Raw genomic sequence first — 25,813 nt, 5'->3', positions numbered from 1 at the left:
TTGAATTTATACAGTGAACCCTACTTACATTAGGTTAAATAATTTTGATAATAATTTTGTATATTGATTGTACTATAAAATATAACAAAAAGTTGTCAAAAGTTTTGCATTAAAGCATTCTGCAGCAGTTAAATTAATCCTTATGTTCATGCTCACCTCACAGGAGTGTTAATCTGTTTTTAATCCTGATTTTAATAATAATTAAATAAATAAATGTATTTCTTAGTTTAGTTTGAAAGTTATTTAAACTCCTGAGACCATGTGTGTTTAAAATGAATAAAATGTCGACTTACAAAATATACAATACAGTAATACAGTAATGACACTTAAGCAAGTAAATTTGTTCTTGATAAAATAATCTCAACTCATTTAGTAGCTTTTTCTGAGTTTACAACTGCAACTCACAGTCTTCATCAGCAGATATGTGTTTCATATTTCAACCCTAAAAAAAGGAAGGCCTTTTTGTCGTTCTGAGTTTGTGTTCCCTCAGATTGACCATCAACCATGTGACATGAGAGACACCTGCGGGAGATTAACTGTCCTTTGGGGTGAGGTAGTAGGTTGTATAGTTTTAGGGTCATTCCCAAGCTGTCAGATGACTATACAACTTACTGTCTTTCCTGAAGCGACTGTAATGGCAGCATCATCATCGGCATCGGCACAAAGAAACTTCAACACTTCAGACCATGGAGTTTATAAATGTGTGTATATATATATATATGTAGCAGATCGAGAGAAGCAGATAACTATGAGGAATGTTAGAGATCATTTTCAAATTTTCAAACGGATAAGAGGTAGATAATGTTGGTGTTAAGTAGGTGCTGAACATAATATATAGAAGATTTTCCTACTTTCTTGTACTGTACATTTAGCTTGTCTGCTTTCCGTTTTGATTACCTGACATTCTTTGGATTGTATGTCTGAAATATAGACGGTTATTGTCATTTCAAACAGAACACATGCTTCAACAAAATGCCTCTATTAGTTCATGTTTAAATAATGTTTTTTATTCATACTGAAAAGTATCATTTCAGCTGTAATGTTAACAAAGCTAACCTTGCCGTATTGACACAATAGCAACACAGTAGATCTGTCTTCATTTACAAAGTGACCAGGTGTGTTCAAACCTTCCTGCTCACCTGGGTGACTTCATGGTGTTCGTACAGGGTGAGGTAGTAGGTTGTGTGGTTTCAGGGTTGTGATTTTACCCCATCAGGAGCTAACTATACAACCTACTGCCTTCCCTGGAGGGCAGCAATACATCACAGGAGCACACACGACTTTGTCACCTTTCTACTTAGAAGAAAATGATCTGACATTTGATTTCAAATGGGTGAGTGGTGCCAAAACACAATATGCATTTCAAAGCAACAGTCATTATTTAACAGATTTGTATTTAATGTAGATAGCATGTAAAAGGCAGTTTGTTTTTAGAAATGTAGTTTTTAGCCTCATGCATTTTTTTAATATGTACTGTTTCATTAATACATCAATAAAGACTGGATAAGAAATAATATAAGAACAAACAATGACTGGAGTGTGATTCTTTCCATGTATACTGAGTACCGAGGTGGAGTAGTAAATATCTAGTTATTTTGGAATAGTTTATTGAAATATTGCCTTATTCTGTAATGCTTGTAATGAGCTCATTATATTTCAAAATGTGAATCTTAAAAGGCTTTGCAGGCTTTAACATGTGGATGTTCTGTATTTATTCAGCAGAATGTTCTTAAGTTAGTATTTGTCTTTTTTTACATTTTCTATGAAAAAAGTGAATTTACTGGACCAAAGAAAACATTTTTATGTTTCTATTTTTTATATATATTTCCAGAAAAAAATTGGAGCTAAGACTCAAAATTCAAAGTATACGAAAAAGAGAGTCAATTTTATTTGACAAATGCCGATCATTTTGCAACACACTACAGAGTGTCGTCATAGGTTTTGAGTTTTCAAGTTGGATCCCAGAATTCTTCAAGGCTGATCTGTATCTGGTTCACACTGTGGATTTCACTTTATCAAGTTTCAGAGTGTGGAAGACTGTCTCTAGTTCATAAAACCCTCACAGATGGAACAAGAGACCAGGTGCTTAGGTTCCCGCAAGGAATCATAAATGATCACCCTCCCACTCGTCTCTCAGTGTGAAAACGCACTGAGCATCCTCAGAAGAGTTGGGTTGTCTAGCTTTATGGTGGAAGTCAACGGGAAAAGTTTAAAGCTAAACACCCCAAGACAGTCTCTCACCTCAGGATGGAGACATTGCTGAGCACCCAAACACAGTAGATGGCGCTAGATGTTACATGTTGGCAGTTTGCATATTTTGAATATGGGCAAAAGATTTTGTTACATGTTTATAGAGGTTTTATTTTTATTTTATACTATATCGTGTATGCAGTGGTGGAGGAAGTACTCAGATCCTTTACTTAAATTAAACACTGCAATATAAGAATACTCCCTTGCAAAAAATCCCAGTGTTTACATTTTACTTAAACTATTAAAAAAAGTAATAATGATTCAGAAAAATATCTCTTGTAAGTGTTTAACTATGATATAGTATAGTTTATTTTTGATTACAAATGCATTCATGTGTAAGATTACTTCCTTTTTAATAGTGTTTCACATTGTATAAGCTCTGGTTTATGATTAAAATCTTAAACAGTAAAGTAACTAGTAAGATACATTTATTGTAGTGGAATAAAAAGCACAATAGTTAAAATGTAGAAGTATAAAGTGTCATAAAATTGCTAAATTTAAGTAATTTAGCTAAAATAAAAGTGCAGGACTACAGTTAATATTGCACCACGACATAACGCCTGTTCAACACATATAAGGGGTACTGAACTACCATATACATAACTTACCTTTATATTTATAATGTATGATATATAACAGGCAGCCGAGTAAGTCCGTGTTGCCTGACATGTTATTGTGAAAAACAGCCGTTTTATTGAGCGTTTGTGTAATTAATATTATATTATACAGTACCAGTCAAAAGTTTGGACACACCTTCTCTTTCAACTACTTTGAATAATCTAAAATATAAAACATATTCTGGTTTGTTGAGCATTTGTTTGTTTACCACATAATTCCATATGTGTTCCTTCATAGTTTGGATGTCTTCAATATTAATCTACAATGTAGAAAAAAATAGAAATAAAAATAAAGAAAAAACATTGAATGAGAAGGTGTGTCCAAACTTTTGACTGGTACTGTAGATGATGTTAGTGTTTAATTAGTGAGTTAAAGTAGTTTTAGTACATTTTGTAAAAAATAAAGCAAAAAAAGTTTAATGAAATGTTAAGAAAGGAGTTGAAAATGAAACACCAAAGTACGGTTGACATGTTGTACTACCTTGTCATTTGCCTTCATCATTTCAACTAGTGATTGTAAAAAAGTAATGTTTTATATTTAGGAGACATGCTGCTTCTATACAGAGACAATCAAGCCGGAGAGTGGTGATTTATCGACAGATTTAATGGTTCACTTGCACGCCGACTCGTTACGTCCGGTGACGTCCCGAGCCACCGGGAAGTAATTGCATCCTAAAAAAAAAATAAAAAAAGGAAAAGGGAGTGGGTGGTCCGTTTTTTAAATCCTCGCGTTCCCATTGGCTGAAACCATAGGTGTGTCAGGGGGTGTGCGCGCCGTGTCGCCGTCAGTCTCGACGTTGTTTCCTGCGGAGGATGAGCGGATGTTTGACAGCACGCTGCGAGGCGACGCATCAGGTCTAGTCGGCGGAGCTGATCGGGACCCGAGCCGGGAGACGAGCACCGTCAGCACCGTCAGCACCGTCAGCAGCGTCTGGAAATGTTTCGGATAGCCTCCTCTGAGGTAATTAATAACCTTCACTTAAAAAAAAAACTCTGCTGTTACGTAACTGTGACTAATCTTACTTTTCCTGTTGTCTGAGGGGAAATGACAAACTTTGATAGTTCAGGTCCGGCTTTGGCTTCAGTTTTATGACGTCAGAGCAGAAACTATAATGCTGCGAAAAGTGGATCGGATTATATAGCCTTCTGTTATGTTACAGCTGTAGGCTTCTTGCTTTATGAAGAAGAATGCATGTTATTGTTCTCAGTATATGTGGAGAAGGAGCCAAGCCCGCACCTGCTTTTGTAATAAACCACACACACACACACACACACACATGGTGTCAAGAAATGTTTTCTCTGACTATAGATGCCCCCCTTCAGCCCCCAATAGATTTCCATTTCCTAGTCTGTGCAGCATTGTGAGAAGTAAATGTGACCTTCAAATGCAGAACCTGTTTTAATCAAGATGTTGTGGTTTGTCTTGGGACTTCCCTCTGTACCTGATGTTTGGTCTGTGAGCCACATGCATGACCTTGTTGCAGAGGTCTTATGAGGTCTTAGAAAGGTCAGAGCAGCTGATCCTGATTCATGGGGTGCTGACAGAGGGATAGGCCGTGTAAGTTTAGTTTAGTTTTAGTCGAGTGCGGCTGACTGCTCTCAGTGCAGTTACTGTTTCCGCTTCTCCTGTGACCTAAAGATAGAGCCCCGTTGTCTGGGATTATAGTCCCTCTGGGAATTAAAACACAATGTTCTTTGATGTGATGGGGAAACATGGGCTGGTCCAGAGTCATCTATGGAAGAGCCAATGCAGTCGTATCAACCCAGTTTAAGAGTAAGTTGTCAACCTAGTTTCAGCAAGGCAATTATATGAATGAAAAAAAGGCTCAAGACCAGTCGCGTTTTATTAGAAAGCTGTCACCAGCAACTTATTGACTTGTTGAATTCATAATTAAGGGAAACGGAAGCAACATAACTTGTGTCAGTGCAGCTTTCAGCATTCAATCAATCTTTTTTTATTTTTATGGATTAACCTGGCATTTATTTTCTAGATTAAGCCATTGTTTGGTCTATAAAACACCAGAAAATATATAAAAAAGTGCAAAAGTGCCCCAAATATTCAAATTACTGTAAAAATTCTCCCATTTATTAAAAACCTGAAACCATAAAATGTTTTGCATAGCTTGAAACGTTTTTAAATGAGCGTCTACATAGTTGCAGATTAATCTCTTCCAAAACACAAATTGATTATTGGACTTTGGTTGCAGCTCTGGGTGCAGGTGCTGGTCTGGGCTGTTGAGGTCCCCGGGGTCCTAGCACCACTGTGACTGGTTCCTCATGAGTCTCTTCTGCTCTTTATCCCATTCTTGTTTGGATCTCTGCAACTGTCAGTGCTCAACACGTTCTGTAAGTAGTTCTGTAAGTAGTTCTGTAAGTACATCAAACTTAATAACCTGATACCTGGTCTCTAACAGTCCACTATCTCCACACCATTTTATGTCACCTAAACCATTAAAGCTGCATGGCTTAATGTCAGATCATTATCAATTCAGTCATTACTAAAAAATGACATGTTATCATTCATTAATTACATTTCATATTCCTCATGGCTCATGGGAAAAGGCTTTTTTTGGATAATAGAGCAGGTGTTCTTGCTAAAACTTTTTGACAATAATTCACCAAGAGTGGGCAAAAAAGGAGACTGGCATATTCTTTCGTGTTTTTACATTTGACCATTTTACATTTACATGACTCTGCGAGGTAATTTTACCTCGCAGAAGACGGGAGTTGCTGGTTTACTGCTGCCACGATCGGTTAGTTAGTTTGTGTCATGTTTGACTTTGGTACATCTGAATTTACCAAATTCACACGATAACACAAATGGACCAACGACTCCCGCATTATGCCAGGGGAATTTACTGTTTTAGGTGGGCCCTTTTTTTTTTTTTTGTGTGTGTGTCCAAAGTATTTTTTGCTGTTGTCAGTAGTACATTACTTTGCCCCTGTGCTGGGACTCCTGTCTGCTTCTCCAAACGTCACCATCTACTGTAGGAAACACACTGATGGCAAAAAAATACAAACTATCCCTTTAAGTCATTGTTCATCATGGCTTTAGATGTTGCATTGTCTGATCATCTTTGCATCTTCCCTGACATCCATGTTAGATCAGAAACTGTCAGGTAAAACAGTATCAATCATCAAGGTGAATTCTAGTTCAATTTTAATAGAAACCCTCTCTTAGTTGCAGACTCACTCCTCAAACTCTGCTGATGATCTTGTTGGTCATTTCCGCTCTAAAATTGTGAATTCCATTGATATTGTTGCAGCATACAGGGTTAAAAGAATTCCTGGCAAACAAAGTGGAGAAATTCTGCAGCTGTCAAACTCTTCCAAAGAGAGTGTAGAAAAACTGAACGTTAATTGCAAAACTCTATAATAGCCAGATTCACCTAGACATCTACAAAAAGAGACCAGGCAAGACAATCCTTTTTTCTCAGATATCATCAATAAAAAAATAACAATGCACTTACTTTAGTTGCACTTATGACAGGCTGACTAACCTCTCCCACCCATAGCCCCAGAAATTCTTCCATGGATAAACGCAGTGATTTGACTTCCTTTTTTATGGGATAAAATTCAATGCATTAGACAAACATTGAGTACTTCCAAGTTAAATACAAAGATTGTGCTTTAAAATGATTTAATTATCCTGGCACAGTTTAATGCCATTATTTGAAAACTTTTTTTTTTAACTGCTTTGTGGCCGATTTGCTGAAAAATAAGCAACAGTCCCCTCCTATCTGGCATCTTCCCTAAGGCAAAGAAACAAATTCTGTTTTTTGTCATATCTAACAACCAAAATCTTTTCAGACAAGGTGCCTGAAGGGTAATTGTACCAAATGGGGGTCCATGACCTAATGTCTTTCAGTGTAGTGGTCCTTGACACAAATACGGTGGAGAACCACCGGTCTAGATGACTTCCAGGCTGGATTTCGACCCCATCACAGCACTGAGACTGCTCTTAAAGTTGTTATTGACATCCGATTTAAAAACAGACTCTGGTGAGATGTCACTTCTATGCTTCTGGAACTCTGCTGCTTCGTTTGACACAGCTGATCATAAATTATTGCTTGGCGGATTAAAAAACGGGCTGGTCTTTCGGGCACGGTCCTAGAGCCCTACAGGACAGGGAATACAGCTACATATCTGAAAGATCTAACATTATATTTAACTTAACTATGTTCCAAATCTTATTATTGATTCAGATCGAGACTTTGAGGAATCATGTCTAAACAGGATTTAGGAAAACTAATTAATGTGTTGATCTGATTTGCACCAACTGTAACAACTTTTGAAAATGTTAAAAATAAGAATAAGAAAAGAATACAACTTCTTTCCTTTTGTTTTTTGTAATTTAATATTTATTATTTGTATTTTCTTTACATTATTTATTTGTTTATTTTAAAACCTTTTATACCTCCTATTGGATTATTCCTCAATTTCATAATTCAAATTTGCATTATTTCTCTTACCTGTGTCATTTTAAAAACTCCATTTTGTAAAGCACCTCCATCTGCCTCTGTGAATTAAATGTGCTGTGTAAATAAACTTGCATTGACTTTGGCACAAAATTCTGATATATTACTGTAAAATCCTCAAAACCAGATCTGGATATCTCGTGTTGGTATTGTCGGGTCCTACATATGTTGGATCCACCTCATAGATTTAGATAACATAATCATAAGAATAACATCATAACAGCTGTTTTTCCTGCATACGTGCAGGTTTATGGTCATGCACTCTCAAAACATCTCATTTTAAAATTCCTAGTAGTGTTAAAGAGTCATCAATGGCTAGAGATGCAGGGGGAAACAATGGGTTAATTTCAGGATGAACTCAATGCACTGTGGTGTGAATGCTAGTTATTGTGCTGCAAGTAAAAACATATTTGCACAAGTTGCTCCTTGATGAAGATTTCTTTTTTTTTTTATTGCAAAGCAGCTTGACAGACCAGTCAGACAACAGTCAGTCAATAGCTGCTTCAGTCTGTACGGTGTCTACAATGAACTCTATATGGTACAATATAATGTATCTACGAGGCTTTTTAAACTCTCACAGATTTAAACAACTTTGGTATACCGTCCGGACCTGCCCTCTGAAATGCTGCAACCCTTAGAGTAGATAAACAAGAACAAACACTTACTCGCTGTTTGGCTTGTATGCACAAATAAAGGGAGCATATTACCAAATTGTCGTGTTCAACCACTTACTGTAAAGTCAGGGTTCTCAACTGTGAAAGTTTGAAGTTGCACAATCTCATATCAGCCTGTGTTTTTTCTTCCCATGCTGGGCTTACAGATGTTAGCAGCTGTGTAAACTGAGATTTTACATTGAGCTCACATGAGGTCTGTGATGGCCCCACAGCCAAATCTTCCTGTATATCAGATCAGAGATAAGTGGGTGAATCCTGCCTAAATGGTATAACTTTGTTAGAATTCTGACACAGATGAAATGTTATTTTAATAATGTAGAAGCAGAGGTTAGGGTGAGATAATTCACATCTGTTTTTAAAGGCAGATTTCAATTTGTCTGCCTTTTAACCTACAATTTTCTGCTCATGATCACATCATTACTAATACAGTGAGGATTTACACTATGCTGTGTCAAATCCTAGTCTATAATCTAAAGAAAAAACAACAGCAACATCTGCCACGATGAATTACTGGAAGTTGGGGGGCGGGGGGGCAGCGTTAAAGAACAAGAGCTCTGGGGCTATGATGTGGTGGGATGGCTCTAACAGATGTCCTTTACCCCGCCGCGAGCAGCTGGGAGCTCCACCACACTCCCTCCCACACATACTTTAAGATCCACTCCGAGAGGACAGACAGCCAGAGGAATAGATAGACACTTAATTCTTTGTTGAAAGTATCGTTGCAGAGAGAAAGTCACTTAAAGCTATGATGCACAGTATGTACACGCTGGGTCTCTGGAGCATCAGACTAGGTCAATAAATCAGATACAGAGCTTTGTAACAAACTGCAGATTGTGTACTTTGGCTGGAAAGGTTGGAATTCAATCTGTGAATAATGGGCCACTGCTGACTCTATGGGCATGGTTCACTTATTAAAAAAGCACCGTCACCTTATTAACTTACCTTTTGCATTAGTGGCACGAGATTCTTACCTGTCCCCACTGCATGACATATCTTGGTTTGTGCTTTCACGACATTCGACTTAGGTTTATTCATGTTAATGATATTTTATCTGAAAGAGGATAAACCAGGTCTAAGCAAGGCAAAAAAAAAAGATAAAGTAAATGGTGTGATGCATTTACTGCTGGTGCTGAAACCTTTAAACGTGTGTTAAAGAACTTCAGGCCATCTCACATAGAAATGCATTAGGAGTCTTGAGTTAATTATTTATTAGTTACATGGCTTGTCCAAAGAAAAGCTCCTGACTGTCTGAGTGGACTCATTTAATCATTTTACAAAAGCATAATTTTCCTTGTCCACCCTAGGAATGGGCAATATGGATACGTACTGCAAATTATATGGAAATATCATTTTACAAACTAACAAGATATTAAAAATAACAAGACCTAAAATGAAATCCCTGAAAATCAAGGTATTATATCAAGTTGGTGTAAAAATCATAAATATCAAATCCAATATTTTCATATTGCAGTCCTGCACATGGATTTTAAACATTGCCAAGAATAGTTTGACAAAGCCAGTGATTTAAATGGAACTAATGGTAAAGCTAAAATGTATACCATGTGTAGTTATACATTTCAAGTCAACAGTTTTTGACTTTTACTTCATACAAAAAATAGTGAAGTGAAAATAGTGAAGTTTGCACCCAATCTAAGGTGTTCAAGGTTTTTCCAGAGCTGAGCGTTTATAAAAATAAAAAAATTAATTAAAAAAAACTACCAATCTAATAGCTGCCTCAAGATTTGCAGTCTCATTGTCACCCATTGTCCTCATTCTCATTCTCTCTCCCCTCTTATCACAGTCTGGTGAGTGAGGGGTTGTTCCTCCCAGGGTTTGGCTTGATCTCCACCATGGCCAGGGATCTCTTTAGCCCCCCATCTCCACTTGGGGATTCCCTGCTTGACAGTCCTCTGTGTGGAGACCTGATGGAGGATCTTCGGGACATCTCCCAGTCTATAGGAGATGACACTCTGGAATTTGATTTTCCGGTGTACCAGAGCACTGGCTCAGGGTCTGAGAGCTCCATCGCACTGGGTGAGTAGTCAAGTGGCCTCATGGGTTGAAAAAGGAAAGAAATTGGTACACAATCTGTCATGTTAAAAAGTTACAATATTGACCTTCTGAGCCTATGGCTCCATTGTGCCTAAAGAGGCCTTCTGTAAGAGACTGCATGTCTGATTACAGAAGATAAGATACAATTCCTTTCTCACTGTGTCTCCTCCATGATGTCGTCTCCAAATTCCTGAGCAGCACTGGGAAAAAAACAGACACTCCTGTGATTTTATGTAGACACAAACTAAAATAGCCTCATTACCTAATATCCTCAAGTGACCTGTTTGGCAAGAATCCTCAGTTTCCCATCAAGGAAAAAAGAGGAATTCATTGTGATCTATTTAACGGATATCTGTTTTTTGCCATCGTTGTGATGGTTCATTTGGTTGTTAGGAGTCCAATATCAGTGTTGTTCTGATTGGTTTTAAATCCTAAATATAATTCTGTATGCGACAATAGATCAGGAGCTTGTTACCCTTTGTTGTGACTGGTTGTTTTCTCTATATTACAGATGTTTGTAAAAAAAAAACAAAAAAACACAGTTGTTCTTATAGCTGCTGTTACTGTACATCATAGTTGCCATATAATAATCAAAAATAATCAAGGTAGACAAATCAAGCCAGCCTGTACAAACTCATTTTTATTTCCCTACTCTAATTCGTCAGTTTCAAAAATGTTTTCTTCATCTGACCAGTTAGCTCTACAAATGCTTGACCTTTAAGCAAGACTGTGTGCTTAAAGAATAAAACGGTGCAGGTTGATCATTTTAGCTTTAATATAGAAGAGCCACTATCTTTAAGGAAATAGTTTGGCATTTTGGGGAATACGCTTATTTACTTTCTTGCCAAGTGTTTAATGAGAAGTTCAATGTCACTTCTATATTTGTATGCCACTGTAAGTATGAAAATAACCTTACAGCCAGCAGCTGGTAAGCTTAGCTTAAAGACTAAAAAAAGAAAGCCTGACATTGAGCACCTAAACCTAAAGCTCACTAATTAACATTACATTACATTACAGTCATTTAGCAGACGCTTTTATCCAAAGCGACTTACAATCAGTAGTATATTACATATCATTCACCCATTCACACACTGATGACAGGCTACCATGCAAGGTGCCACCATCAGACTCTAACTAACATTCATGCCACCGATCCTCTGAATGGAGAACTACCTTGCTCTCCACTACGCCACAGTCGCCTATAACATGTTATGTCTGTTTATTCCATACAAAACCGATAGGTAACAAACATTAGCTTATGTTAAGCTAAGCTAACTGGCTGCTGGCGGATGCTTTGTTGTGAGTCCTCCTGAGATATACTGAATGTGTGGTATCAATCTCCTCATCTAACTCTTGGTTGGAAAGTAATTTCCTCAAAACTCCAACTATTGTCAAACTATTCCTTAAGGTGTTTTTGGTATGCATTTATGATATCTTCTCTATTTTATAATAATTGTAAAATAACTTGTTAGAGTAAGTGCAACGTTTCCCTAAAATGTGTATGTCTCAATTTGTTAGAATTTGTTCAAAGCGTGGCCCATTGAAATCACTCGCTGTTGTCTCCTCTCTGCTTTGTTGTCTTGCTGTAGACACCTTGACCCCGGCCTCCAGTCCGTCGTCGGGGGTGTGTGCAGCTGCCCCGAGTCCAGAAGAGAGCCTCAGCCCCCTCAACCTGGAGTGCCGGGTGTGCTCAGACAAGGCCTCGGGCTTCCACTACGGGGTGCACGCCTGTGAGGGCTGCAAGGTGAGAGATGTAGGACTACAACAGGCCTAGCGCAGCCAGTCACAGTACATTTTGAATGCATGTACTGGCGTAATGACATACCAAAGTGAGAAAGGACATAAAGGTCATACAAAGATATGGATGTAAACATAAAGACAAATACAATCAGACTGATGATAACATGCTGAAAAGGCAAATGTTTTGTGTGTGGTGACAAACCACACACACACACACACACACACACACACACACACACACACACACACACACACACACACCCATGTGTACACATGCACATACATGCCTGCACCAGCGCACGCACACCCAAAACAAGCTCAGCATGCAGAGGCGCCTGACCTGGAGGCCAGTGGAAAGTTTCTGAGACACACAGCCAGGTCATGTGAGGTGGGGGACATGGTGGCCTTGCTCGACTGTCCACCTCTCCCCTGCTTGGCACTGAGCCCAACTGAGTGATGTTAATACACACGAGCACTAGTACACACATCGCGCTGCTGCTGGCACAGAGCTCCGCTGTGCTTATTACTAAATATTACCTTCTTTCAGAGTCCTCTTTGGGATTTGATGATAACAGAAATTGCCTGAAAACAGTTCAGTTCCACAGGAAAAACTGGACTTTAGGTTTAAGGAAAGTACAACAATGTCATTAAAAGACTTTGAACTGAGACCACTGGGTGTGTTAAAAGCATTAAGGATCATCACTGCCAAGTCACGTGCACTTGTTGTATTCTCATACTTGTCTTAGCCAACGGCAGGTTGCTGCTGCTAATCTGAGCTTTTGTTTGCTATTCATGCGTGACTTTTTAACTTATGACCGTGCCAGCTTTAAAGTTTTCTCCTATCAGCCACAGCTCCACCTTGAAATTGTGTTTGTTTGCCTCATGCAGGAACATTTACACAATGATCAATAAATCGTTGTGGTACCACTCATTTCTTTGAGGTTAGACAGAGTTGCTACTGGTGTTCTTTTAATTTCCCTCCAATCCAACAAACACCCTTTTTGGACAATTTTTTCATATTTGCAAAATGATCTGTCAGTTGCACAATGAATGTGTTTTTGGGTGCTGCAAAACAAGACATCTCCCTGCAGGGTTATGTTTTAATGACCCACATTTCATTCATTAGGATCAACACAAACTACTGTTAACTTTGTCAGCCCCTGTGTCAGGCTGCTGCCACTCTAAAGTAGGGACATCATGACACTGACACTGTTGCACACGGGAGGGGAGTATTTTGACACTCTGTTCCTAAAATGCTCTGACTGATGATAGTGTGCCGTCATGGAAAAATCTGGCTTGCCATATGTAGCAGTCACAGTCCACGCTCGACACGCTCTGCATATCACTTTCAACACCTCGCTTAAAGAGAGGAGCTCTCAATCGTGGGAATTTGAATGGAATGTGCTGTCATGCCATGATGCGAGAGATTAAATCTAAAGTGATGACGCTAAATAATCTGTATGGGACATCTAGAGGAGCAGGACCGTCAGAGAAAGCCTTCAATAATGGGAAAGTTAATCACATTACCTCTACCTGCCTGATAGATGGAAGTAAGTTTGAATTGGTGTGCTACAAAGATGAATTAAATATTTTCTTTCGGTTTCACTAAAATACGTTTGCCCTTAAGAAAGCATTGCATAATACATCTCTTTTATGACATCTTTAATTACTTACAGCTATATATCAAAGCAAAGTACTGGCTGTGTCACTGTCTGTACACCCAAACACAGACAGGCAGAGACATGCACGCTGCACACATCTGTTTTCTGCTCCTTGTGCAGTTCTGTTATTTTGCAGTGTATTTTTGATGACTATCATATGCCCAGACCTTCGCATTTCTTCCCTCTGTGTTTCCATGATGAATACATCCAGTTCTCCCCACAATATATATTTTTTTACGGTTTAAAATACCACAAAAAATGATGTGAGACACATGATAACCCTCAATAACAATGTGTATTCAACATAAGGGAAGACAAGCCCTTCTGTAAGATGATGGCTGATGTATTGCGTGACCATGTGGTTCCAGATATATTGCCAGAAAATCCATATTGCTTTTTTTTTCTTTTACGGTGAGGGATGAGGAATGTTCTGACTGAAATTTCAGTGATGCACGTAGGTGTGTGAGAGTGTGCGTCAAAGGATCATATGTTTCGGCCCATGTGTAAGTTTGACATCTGTTAGCATGTGTTGGCCCACTGCCCTGTATCCCAGAGTGAGTTGGAGGGCTGCAGGATGTCTTGTCCAATCAGGGTTGTTCTTTAGAAAGGTAACTATACACCCTTAAGCATATCGCTCTTTGAATATAGATGCAATTCCACTATACAGTCCAACCCAAAATGTTATGTAATAACACCAGTCCTACCAGGGCTTAAATGTACAGTGCATGTACAGTAGTATAAGATAATGCATATGTAGGTGTATGACGTATGGTATGTTCACAGCTTTGGTACTCGTGCTTTTTAAAATAATGTCTCCTAAATAATAATAGTAATATAATAGCAATAACTACACTTGCAAGCAAGTATAAAATTGTCCAATCACCCCATGCAAATCAGACCTGAAGGCTCACTGCACCAAAGCGATCTGGTAGCAGAGAGCATTGTTAAACAAAGCTTAAACATGTGGTCTTACACTCATGCATGCTCAGGCAGGCTCAACTAATAACTCGAGGTGTAAACTGAATAAATAAAGTATCCTTGCACTGTGAAGTAGTTATTCTCCAACGTGTTGTTTAAAGGAGCTAAATTCCAAATCCAGAGCATATCTATAATTGAGGGGCTTGCCTCCACACGGCCATCAACATGGTGTCGGCTAGCAGCAAACAGTGCAAACAACGTCAACAGTGCTACCAGAATAACAGTTTTTACCTGAGGATGGGCTTTGCGCTTCGACGACAACGGCACATGCCGGGATGGCGTTATATGCAATAAGCACTGCATGAGCTTAGTGCAGATCGGTGGCAATTAGCTGGCCAGGGGGGGCACTCACACAGGGACTCACATGCACTAACATGCACGCTCTGCCGGGCTGGCTACATAAACAAAGCACAGAAAAACTCTGATTATAACACACCCAGAAGGAGAGTGACTTCATTCTCTGCTCAGGTAGACATTACTACACCATATATTTACAGAGCTAATGGTTGTTTGCTGCTACATCAATGCTCTGACTTTCAAATTTAGCACCTTTTAATGTTGTTTGAAATTTAATCACGAGGCGTCATCAGGGAGCATACAGATGGTAGAAAAATCAGGAGGGTTAACGGATCTCTTTATGAGCTTAAATACCACGAGAGTATGTTTGTAGGCTTTTTTTCTACTCAAATCAGATCATATAATCTTCAAATGACAACATGTGTCATTTTCTCTCTGCCAGGGTTTCTTCAGGAGGACCATCAGGCTGAAGCTGGAGTATGATAAGTGTGAACGCAACTGCAAAATCCAAAAGAAGAACCGCAACAAGTGCCAGTACTGCCGATTCCACAAGTGCCTCGCCGTAGGCATGTCCCACAACGGTAAACCTACAACATAGTTTAAAGCATATCTGTGTAATGTTTGCTAAACAACAGCCTCAAGTGAAAAATGTTGTTACATTATCTTTCAAAAGTCTTGCTTTAAAGTTTATATTCGCCCATTTGATTGTATAGCAATGAAATAACTTGCAAGTATGTGTCATTAATGCAGTTGCATAAAACCCTGCTCACCACCTCCTAAGCCGACACCATGGTATGTGTTGTCAACAACAGGATGTGTCCTAATGTGATTTGGCTCCAAATCAACGTGCTTTACATTGACGGGGTTTTTATAGAGCAACGTCCTGCTCCTGCCGGAGCCTGCTTGACACTGACAAAGCACAGGCCCATATAGCTCCACATCTGGCCCGTCAACTGCACTGACTGCTGAGGGGTCATTGGGTTTGTTGCAATGGCCTCCCACCGCAGACAGAACCCTCAGAAACCTGAGAGGAGGACGACATGTTGTCCTCACAGGAGAGGAAAGGGAACATAACGCAACAGATCTGTTGGGGGCGAATACTTGTGTGTGTGTGTGAGCAGACACGTTTGCTGTAGGAGGATATGTTGGATGTCTCTTTGTGTAGTCTGAGTGTAAATTAAAACAGCTACTATATGAAAAATGTTCTAGCTTTCGCTTACGATGAATGTTTCTATGCACCAGCCATCCGGTTTGGCCGGATGCCTCAGGCGGAGAAGCTGAAGCTAAAGGCAGAATGCAAGATGGTGGAGAAAGAGGAGGCAAGCCCCATGCTGACCGACCACAAGATTCTGGTCGGGCAGATCCACGAAGCCTACATGAAGAACTTCAACATGAACAAGGCCAAAGCTCGGCTCATACTCACCGGAAAGACCAGCAAGCCGGTAAAGTAAAAAAAAAAGAAGATTATTTATTATGTATCTCTACTAGATAGCAAATAACCTTGCCTACCAACATTTTCTCCTCTGTCTTTCTCCGCAGCCTTTTATAATTCACGACATGGAGACGTTCCAGCTGGCAGAGAGCACGTTAACGGCCCAGGTGGTAAACAGTGACTGTCCGGAGCCCGAGAGTGGCCTCCAAGCTGGGGAGGTGGTCCTGGCTGCAGGCTGTGGGGAACTCCAGCAGAGGGAGGCTGAAGCCAGGCTCTTCCACTGCTGCCAGAGCACCTCAGTGGAGACGGTCACAGAGCTGACGGAGTTCGCCAAGGCGGTGCCGGGTTTCCAAAACCTGGATCTGAATGACCAGGTGAGTTCAGGGGTGCTGTATCTGTCTGACATGATTCCATGTGATAGGTGGGGTATAAAGTGGTTTACTTAACTTGAACCAAAGAGGTTTGTGTTCATGTTGGGATTTTATGTGGAAAAGTTACAGACATAAAAAACACTGATGTTTAGAGGAACATCTGAGTCATGCTGTGACCTTCTTACCTGCACTTTTAGGTGACTCTCTTGAAGTATGGCGTTTATGAAGCCCTCTTCACCCTCCTGGCCTCATGCATGAACAAAGACGGCCTCCTGGTGGCCCGTGGGGGAGGTTTCATCACCAGGGAGTTCCTCAAGAGCCACCGGCGGCCATTTAGCGACATGATGGAGCCCAAATTCCAGTTCGCCACACGCTTCAACTCCCTGGAGCTGGATGACAGTGACCTGGCCCTTTTTGTGGCTGCCATTATCTGCTGCGGAGGTAACTGACTATTATTTTTAAAAGTGCACAAAGGGTGCAAGTTTGCAAAAAAAAAATTTGAATCCTCCTACTTGTTTCTCTGATCCCTTCCCTCCAGATCGCCCAGGCCTGGTGGATGTGCCTCAAGTGGAGCAGCTGCAGGAAAGCATCGTTCAGGCACTCAGGCTCCACCTGCTGGCCAACCACCCGGACGACAACTTCCTCTTCCCTAGACTGCTGCAGAAACTGGCCGACCTCCGGGAGCTGGTCACCGAGCACGCTCAGTTAGTGCAGGAGATCAAGAAAACAGAGGACACGTCACTGCACCCGCTCCTGCAAGAGATTTATAGGGACATGTACTGAGTCGATAGCACATGGTCATTAAGGGGGACATGTATTAGAATATTTATGTATGCCACTCAAAAACTGGTGTCCATAAATATTTTCTGATACTATCATTCACATCAAAGTACTGTAAGTAGCGTATTGTGCAGCTCCTGAGGATGCACCCTGCTTTGATCTGCAGTGGTAAGGCAGCTCTTGTAGGTGCTGTGGCTGCTACAATGAAAGGGGAGACTGTGGGGAACAAACTTTTTGATCTTACACCATAGATGTGTAGAGGTATTTTTTTTTTAATGCATTGATTTGAGAGCACCCAATTGCTATGGATTGGGTCCTGGATGCCAGCTTCTACTCATGCATGCACTGATGCTAAATATTAATCTTGAACATAAATTGAATTGTGGTAAAAGATGCAGACTTGTTAGAGAAATTATAACATTCTAATCCTTGAGGCAACTGAAATGTTTGTCATGCAATAGGCAACTCTATACCAAAATATTCCTAGTATTTTGGATATTTAGTGCATGTGAAATGTTAATACAAATCGATTGGATTATGTTCAGCTTTATCATGTCCTTTCATTGTGTACTACTACTACTACCTTATTGAAATCAGCCACGTCTTCTTCAACCACTTTGAGAGTAGTGGTTGACGGAAAACCTGCATCAGTATTCACCAAGTGCCATAATGTTTCACTGCTGGAGCTCGTATTTCCCATACTATGACCTCACCTTCTACATTCACAACACAGCAAAACAGACGTCTATTCAGTGTTTTATCAGGGAATGTTCTCGCATCATAAATCACGAACAAGAATGCATTTTAAACATGCAATGAACTGAAAGGACCCTTGTTTCTACTGACTGCAGCCATCATTTAAAAATATTGTAATTTAATTTGTAATGTATTTATTTTCATCCTTAACCTACTGCTAAAAAACAACCCAACATGATAACATAGCTTACCTAAGGTTTTTGTACAAATCCTGCTTAAGACTTGTTATTGGCCAGTGAATATTTTGACCACAAACACAATAATATGTTAAGCTGGTTTATGTTTTATTTTGTAAATATAACAAGAATGTGGTTGCCACAATGAGATTGTCTGCTGATAGTAAAACAGACCTCAAATAGAGGAGCCGGTTGCCTCATTTTCTGTGTTACACTTCACCTCCCGAGTATTGAAACACTGTTTCTTCTCAGAACGAAACTGTTTATATTTTGTATCATGAAATGTACAATAAAAATACATTTACTGATTCAATAAAATGAATTATGTCATGTTTGAAATAAACTAATATATTTAACTTTTTATTTGTAATACCCTGACTTATTTACCTGCATAATGATATCTGTTCAAACACATTAGCTAACAGATTTTTCACTGCATATATTATGAGCTGTCATAGCAGGAAAAGCACAGGTGTATCTAATATATATTAATTATAGCTTTCTTCCATTTAGGGTTTCTAGTGAACCAGTAATGTGATTAATTACACCTGTGCTTTTCCTTTAATGGCACATTGAGGTCTGCTGTAAAAATGTATTATCTAAGGTTTATATTTTTACTATGAAAATAATCCATGTAATCAATTTCGGCTGGTTCAAAACACTTGCATATTTTCTATAAGAATACAGTACCAGTCAAAAGTTTGGACACCTTCTCATTCAATGGTTTTTCTTTATTTCTTTTTTTCTACATTGTAGATTAATATTGATAGACATCCAAACTATGAAGGAACACATATGGAATTATGTGGTAAACAAACAAATGCTCAACAAACCAGAATATGTTTTATATTTTAGATTAGTAGTTGAATGAGAAGTTGTGTCCAAACTTTTGACTGGTGCTGTATATATCAACCCACACTGGTTTAAAGCCTCCTAACACTGTGATAAACTATACAATTGTATTTATATACATGTAGCATCCCCTCTCCACTGGGGGGCGCTAAAACGCCATGAACCAACACGACTGCGCTCAATATGAAAACCAGGAAGTGACTTTTTCTGCTCCTTGGCTTTGAAAGATGGAGCAAACTACAAGCGTCCCCCGTCAAAAAACATTTACATGCCAGTCGTGTGATTTAAGTAGCCCCTTTACTTACTACGGCCAGAAACCACCAAACACCAGAGCCATTGTGTAAGTGGACATTTAGCTAAGTGCTTGTGTTAGTGCTCTGGAGCTAGCTATGCTAAACCCAGTGTTATTAGCTAGCCTAGCTGCTACGTTACATAACAACGTTAAACACACAGCTAAAGTAACCCTACAGCGGTGATTTGTGTTGTATTTAGAGCAACTTCTGTCTTTGTGAACCACATGAATGTATGTCTGCCTGCCTCGTCCACCAGGTTGCTTGAGGAGTGTTTTTTAAGCCAGGACCCCTTCAGTCCGGACAAGGAGAAGTTCCTGGTTTTAGGCTCTACCTGCAGCCTGTGCAACATGTGTGTATGTGTTGGATCGGTAAGTTGTCTTCAAATGTAGCTAAGCTGAGCTCCTGTGACACTTCACCATATGTAGGTCACTGGCGATGAACTATGCATCTGTGGTTTGGATGTTTTCCTCAGATGACTTTGCAATCATGTGGCATTTATATGTGCTGGGTGAACTTCATGACCGATGCCCTTGAAATGCAGCTTCTTAAATAGAAAGGCTTTCCATCTTGGAGCAAATGTGAATAAACATCCATTGCTTATGCGAAAGTCAGGCATTGATGCTGAACTGTGCTTTCTCTCCTCTCAGGACTGCAGTCTTTTCTACACCAAGAGGTTCTGCATGCAGTGTGTGAACAAGCACTTGGAACAGTTCCCCCATCAGATCCGAGCCGAGCTGGCCAAGAAGAAGCAGAGCTCCAAGTCTGCCGTCTCGTGACATCGGACAAGAAGAGGTCCATAACATGCTCACCAATAGAAGAAAGATGTTTGGTCTTTTAAAGAGTCCCAAATTTGTCAAGGTGCTTTACCAGAACTCTCCATCAAACTCATACTGAACTTAACTGCAAAAAGAGCATATAACAAAAAAAGAAACATACTTAAATTTTTTGGCATAGCTTTTTAATTTGGTGGAAAAATGAACACCACGCATCAGAACAATACTAGATTATGCTTTTGTCCAGTAAAGTCGGGCTGCTGTATTAACCTTCAGGGTGTTATTTATTTGATTCTAGAGAGTTTTATAGAAGCAGCAAATAAAAAAGGCTCGGATAAATATCTGATTTCATGTGCGTGCATAGTTGGCCTACAGCAGATCTAAATTTCCTATTAAACAATCCCGAAAAACTTTTAAAATGATTGCTGATATCTGATCACGAATGTCCATGATGTTCAGTTTGGCTAATGCTTGTTCAGCCCAGTGCAGCAACTATTCTGGTGCTCCTTACAAAATGTTTAACACTACTATTATAACTCCAGATAAGATGTGGAAGTAATAGCTTTTCCCCGAGACCAGTTGCAGGGCAGATTAAAAACATTAATTTCTCCACTGCTCTTACAAAGTAAAAAATTAATAAACCACCTAGATTTTCTCTTTCTCTTTGTACTATAGTATTATGCCCATTGTGCATTATTTTAACACCCTATTTTATGAGAAAATAAATGTTTACTACTTCTCAGCAATATATGGAAACATTTAAATTTACAGGACTAATTACCTCTAACTATAATATCCTTTTTATGAGTACATACATTATCCTTCTCATCTCTGCATCCATGGTCAGACGATGCACTGCTAACTTCTGTGAAGTCAAAATAGTTTTTCTGTGTAATCTGAAACTATTAAAAAAAACGATACGCACAGTGACCTTTCTTTCTCTGTTGTTTTGTGACTGTTAAATCTCGGATCAAAATGAATGTGTAACTAATGTTCGTTTTAGTGACAGAATCTGCTACAGTTGCATCATTAGCTCTGTTAAACAGTTACTCCCATTTCAACATTTTCACAATACACACTTTACATTATCAAACCTGACCCAAACAAAATGTTCTCTCGCCCCCTTTCTCGCTTGTCGTTTAATCATTTTGATCAAAATCTGTTTTGATCTCCGGGATCACTCTGTACAACACCGTGCACAGTTTGAAGCAGCATAAACACATTATGGATTAAGTGTGATCCCGGCGATAACATTGATACAACAGATGGCCTCGCTGTTTTCATCACGAGATGTTTGACGTTTCGAGGCCTAATTGAAACAGCATGGCCTTTAAGGCAGGCCCAGTGCTTTTTTTTTCTTCTGGGAATGCTGAAGAGGAATGCAGAGCGACATTCGCTGTTGAGTTTAAGTTGGGACATCCTGAACTCCTGTGCACAAGGAGTGCTTACTATTGCAGATGCATTCACTCTATTATCTGGGATTCCTATGCAGCTCTGGGATGCACAGAAAATACATTTGATAACTTAAGTGTTGGCAATAACTCCAATTTAAATCCTAAGTTAATAATTGTTAAGATGCAAACTGGAAACCGCAGGAGGGAAATGGTGGGGAATTTCAAGGTCTTTATTTGTTTGGTTTTTTTAAGTTGCAGCACTCTTTGTTCCCCTTTAAACTCCCAAGCACACAAAAGCAATTACAACCAGTGATGCACACAAACCACCTCTGTGGCACCACTGGCAAAGTCTGACAGCGATAGGCACCGTGCCAACAATGACGGAATGCTTTCTGCAAGAGAGCTGATGTCATCGGATGCCAGGAGGCAGATTTGTGCTTTTTCTTTTTTGTTTGTTGTTGTTATTTTCCTGCATAAAACCTGATTTTAGTGTCTCATTGTCCTTCAGCAGCCTTGAAATTGTACCTGAATGTATTTACAGATTGAGTCAAGTGGGCCTTAACCATTTCAGTGACACCAAATCAGATCATGCAATATCTGTCAGCACTTGTACGACCGCTTGACGACTGATTCCTGTGATAGTATTACCACTCTGCAGCAAGACCTCACACTGAACTCTTGCACTGAGATAAAGCTGTTTCCATTATTGTGCTCTTATCACATTTTTTTTCATTTAACTTTGCATGAACACAGAGATACAAATGACTGTTAATGAGATCAAATTATATCTTTGAGCTGTGGGTTTTTCAGTTAATGTCTAACCGGATAGCTTGCTGTGATAAATCAAGTACTAATGGAAAGATACAGCACGATGAGCACCCCTTTTATAGCCACAGCCTCTGCTCCTTTTGTTCTTTAAGTATTTAACTAATCAAACAGATTAATTGGGTCATATTCATGTGTAGAGTTAATCCAATCCAGCTCTGTGTTGTTGCCCCTGTTCGACTTTAAGAGCTCAATGGGCGGTCCTTGTGCGCAGACCAATGAATCGCCTTCTCTGTTTAAATAGTCATTGATGTCAACTTTTCTTCTTCACTCATTGCTCCCTCCAACGCCATGTTGGCTGTTATGACTTGACTTGTTGTTTTCATCAGCGTTACTACGGGCTTGACAGGAGTGGCTCTCTTAAACGCCCCTGCGCTCTTGGAGACGCTTTACTCCCTTGTTTTTTTTTTTTGTTGCGCGGACGCGTTTTTGGATGATACGCGCGCGGAGTATGCGCGCATCATCCCCGTGACTTTGCGTTTTAAAAAGGAATACTACTTGGAAATAGAAGTTTTTCGCTTGTTGTTTGTGTATTTTTTGACCCCTATGTGCAACAAAATGTCAGACGTTCGCCTTTCCAATGCGAGCCCGACAGTGGAGAGGGTGGACGCTCGGCTGCCAGACACCGCCAGACCCCCGGTCCGCAGAACCCTTTTCGGCACACCGGACCCGGAGGAGATACGGAGTTATTTGGACGCGTCGATACAGGGAGAGGTGCAGAGTTTTACGGACACGTATAACTTTGATCCCGTCAACGAGAGACCGCTCTCTCCGCGCAACTACGACTGGCAAGAGGACCGCGACGCACCGGAGTTTTACGTCAGGGAGCCCCACGGGAGACAGCGGCCCCAGCGGGAGGACGGTACCGGCCGACGGGACGCGGAGGACCGGCCACCGGACAGCACCGGAGCGAGGAAGAGGCGGTCTGGAGCTTCAGGTGATTTGGTTTACTGAGACTGTTTTTTTACCCAAATGTTGTCGCGCTGTGCCGCAATGCAGAGAGCGGATAGCACCGGTTGTGTCCGGAAGGTTTCAACCCCGAATATGAGCAGACTGAGACTTGTATTACAGGTGTTAAAGTCATTTAATAGTGTTATTAGTGTTAGTAGTAGTATTATTATTGAGGTTGGCAATGTAATGTACGTTTGTTAATGGGACCCAAAGTTGCGCTTAATTAATAGAGTGTAGTTTTCCACATTTTTTTTTTTTTTCTTTTTATAACTCGGGCTGTTCACTGTAATTTCTGGAGCCTGCCGAGGACACCAGGTGCTGTTTAAAGGGAACGTGCAGCTCTACATCTACACAAACAGCCTGACAACTTTTCTACGTGCATTTTTTTTTTTTTTTTTTTTTTTTTTTTAATTTGTCTGCCAGGATCCTGCGACGACGAGACTCAGAGTAAAAGGTCGCATACCGACGATGATGATGATGATGATGATGATGAAGAAGACCACGGTGCAGGAAGTCAGGCGGTAAACGCCGTGGAGGAGAGACTCAGCAGGCCAGAGGAGAGCCCGCAGGACCAGTGAAAAACAGTGCTAGGTCAGAAACCACTATCTCACTATCCCACTGTAATGGCGTTTTCTGAATGGATCATGATAGACATGTTTTCAATGTGTAAAATACCCCCAAAAAAATCGGCTGTTATTTTGGACGCTAATATACTTTTGTGTTCTTGTTTATCATCAGTAACAGTTGATAACGCAACTCTGTCCCGCAGACAGCGTTTACACGTCATCAGCCCTTCAAACTTGCATTTTGTGTTTTGTTTTCTTTCACAACCTTTCGTGCTATGACTGTTCACACACACACACTCACACTCTCTCTCTCTCTCTCTCTCTCTCTCTCTCTCTCTCTCTCCCTGTGTGTGTGCGTGTGTGTGTCTGCATGAGGGATATCAAGCATGAGCAACTGCTTTTTCAATTGCACCATTCAACAGCCTCTTTCCTTTTCATGTCCCACAGAGCGGGGAGACCTGTTGCTGGTGGAATACTGTAGCCTTTCTCATCATCTGAAAGATGGGAGAGAAAATATAAAAGCAGTCTTTTCCTTAAGAAGGGAGGAGGAGAGGCTGCACAAGCACTGAATATGTACACTATCAAGTTTTGGCACTCATTTCAATTAAATTGCCTCAGAAGCAGCAGACAATGTAGCAGTGTGCAAATGGAATTTTGCTCATTTTTTATCTACTACCTATGTTTCAGATGTAGCACATAAAAAAAGCATATTGTGCTTTTCATACTTTTGTTAAATGTATTTGAATAAGTGTGTGAATTTGACTCGGGAAGTTGCAGTGCAATTTCCAAAAGAGAAATATTATTTTGTTAAAATGGTCATATTGTATCATTTATTCAGGTAATTGATGTAAGTTAAAAATGCAGATTTCAAAAGTCAGGGTTGTGTGGAAACAAAATGTCTTCACTTTTTCTATGGCTTTATTTGTCCCAGTGTTACATATCTTGTTTTTGAAGGCCCAGATGGCCACACTGTAAGTTGAGGGTCCATCTAACTGGGAACAGCCATGAAAGATAAAGTTTACATGCAAATATGGTCTCCTTATTTACCCCCACAATTTTTATTTGACAATTTAGTATTTTTATTTTTTTTCACCAAAGTTTGTGCCTTTTGTTCGGGGGTTAGGGGAGGGGTGTGTGTGTGGCAAAACTGCTGAGCAATATCCAACCAAATTTTAACAGTATTTGCTAATAATCCTAAGAATTAGCTTTTATTTTTGAATTGGGTAAATTCATATTTTAGTGGCTTTTGGGTCACATAATCCACCCCATTTTACAAGTGGTGTAGCCCAAGTTAACATAGATTAAATATGTTAAAATCACCGGGCTACTTATTATGCAAATATGTGAATCAAAGATTTGTATTTGTGGTGGAATTCATGTGGAACATGTAATTGCACTATTTTTAATTTCTCCTTTTTGAGGGCAGAAAAACAAAGTGACACTGCCTCATTTGGTGTAAAACTTTGAAGTGTACCTGTGTGCCTTTTTTTTCCCTTTTTTTTCAAAAACACTGAAAAAATTATACTAACTTATTTATGTTGAGCTTTTTGTTGTGGGTGTATGTATAGCTTCCCAAAGCAACTTTTTTGTAAATATATATTTTCATTATTGTTTTTAAGAGAAATAAACTGTTGCAAAACTGAGCCTAATAATCGATTTTATATCCTGTGTGTTTTGTACTTTTTTCTCTTCTTCTTCGATGGGCAAGTTGATTGATTTAAAAAGAAACGCTGGTGTAATAAATGCATGTGCACATTATTTTTGATTGTTAAGCACACAACCACCTCACCCTTAACAAACCTACTTTAGGTTTAAATTGTTCCGCCCTTTAAACTGGCAGACAGAAATAATAATCACTATAATCATGTAATGATTATTATCGTTTACACAAATACCT

The 25,813-nt window shown here is 39.7% G+C and overlaps 3 protein-coding genes across 4 annotated transcripts; all 3 read left to right on the top strand.

Moving 5' to 3' along the window:
- The first annotated feature begins 3,689 nt into the window (after positions 1-3,689).
- On the top strand, positions 3,690-18,574 carry pparaa (peroxisome proliferator-activated receptor alpha a). 2 transcript variants are annotated; one of them, XM_054624990.1, is made up of 9 exons: positions 3,690-3,828; positions 5,075-5,213; positions 9,821-10,053; positions 11,661-11,815; positions 15,190-15,328; positions 15,990-16,189; positions 16,287-16,553; positions 16,748-16,991; positions 17,089-18,574. In XM_054624990.1, exons 3-9 carry the CDS (start codon positions 9,870-9,872, stop codon positions 17,331-17,333), a joined length of 1,434 nt encoding a protein of 477 aa, XP_054480965.1. In that variant the 5' UTR covers positions 3,690-3,828; positions 5,075-5,213; positions 9,821-9,869; the 3' UTR covers positions 17,334-18,574. The 2 variants fall into 2 exon arrangements, with proteins under 2 accessions (XP_054480965.1, XP_054480964.1); XM_054624989.1 differs by lacking the exon at positions 5,075-5,213.
- A 694-nt stretch (positions 18,575-19,268) lies between these two features.
- cdpf1 (cysteine rich DPF motif domain containing 1) lies at positions 19,269-21,099 on the top strand. Its single transcript, XM_054624889.1, has 3 exons — positions 19,269-19,454; positions 19,664-19,775; positions 20,055-21,099. The coding sequence occupies exons 1-3, from the start codon at positions 19,342-19,344 to the stop codon at positions 20,181-20,183; spliced, it is 354 nt and encodes a 117-aa protein (XP_054480864.1). The 5' UTR covers positions 19,269-19,341; the 3' UTR covers positions 20,184-21,099.
- Positions 21,100-22,712: 1,613 nt separating this feature from the next.
- Positions 22,713-25,566, top strand: LOC129112606 (cyclin-dependent kinase inhibitor 1B-like). Its single transcript, XM_054624776.1, has 3 exons — positions 22,713-23,336; positions 23,774-23,941; positions 24,364-25,566. Exons 1-2 carry the CDS (start codon positions 22,946-22,948, stop codon positions 23,926-23,928), a joined length of 546 nt encoding a protein of 181 aa, XP_054480751.1. The 5' UTR covers positions 22,713-22,945; the 3' UTR covers positions 23,929-23,941; positions 24,364-25,566.
- The last annotated feature ends 247 nt before the right edge of the window (positions 25,567-25,813 follow it).

The sequence above is a fragment of the Anoplopoma fimbria genome, chromosome 23, assembly GCF_027596085.1.
Source record: "Anoplopoma fimbria isolate UVic2021 breed Golden Eagle Sablefish chromosome 23, Afim_UVic_2022, whole genome shotgun sequence".
NCBI classification, from domain to species: Eukaryota; Metazoa; Chordata; class Actinopteri; order Perciformes; family Anoplopomatidae; genus Anoplopoma; species Anoplopoma fimbria.
The sequence above is the reverse complement of the archived record's forward strand: the minus strand, read 5'-3'. Positions and strand labels throughout refer to the sequence as shown.

What these genes read in the sequence shown, in the direction of transcription:
- LOC129112606 (XM_054624776.1), top strand. Translation starts at nt 22,946, where the DNA reads ATGTGCAACAAAATGTCAGACGTTCGCCTTTCCAATGCGAGCCCGACA. An exon ending in GAGGCGGTCTGGAGCTTCAG is followed by an intron (nt 23,337 to 23,773) that starts GTGATTTGGTTT and finishes TTTGTCTGCCAG; the next exon opens with GATCCTGCGACGACGAGACT.
- cdpf1 (XM_054624889.1), top strand. Translation starts at nt 19,342, where the DNA reads ATGGAGCAAACTACAAGCGTCCCCCGTCAAAAAACATTTACATGCCAG. An exon ending in CCAAACACCAGAGCCATTGT is followed by an intron (nt 19,455 to 19,663) that starts GTAAGTGGACAT and finishes CTCGTCCACCAG; the next exon opens with GTTGCTTGAGGAGTGTTTTT. An exon ending in TGTGTGTATGTGTTGGATCG is followed by an intron (nt 19,776 to 20,054) that starts GTAAGTTGTCTT and finishes CTCTCCTCTCAG; the next exon opens with GACTGCAGTCTTTTCTACAC.
- pparaa (XM_054624989.1), top strand. Translation starts at nt 9,870, where the DNA reads ATGGCCAGGGATCTCTTTAGCCCCCCATCTCCACTTGGGGATTCCCTG. An exon ending in CCGGAAAGACCAGCAAGCCG is followed by an intron (nt 16,190 to 16,286) that starts GTAAAGTAAAAA and finishes CTTTCTCCGCAG; the next exon opens with CCTTTTATAATTCACGACAT. An exon ending in TGCCATTATCTGCTGCGGAG is followed by an intron (nt 16,992 to 17,088) that starts GTAACTGACTAT and finishes CCTTCCCTCCAG; the next exon opens with ATCGCCCAGGCCTGGTGGAT.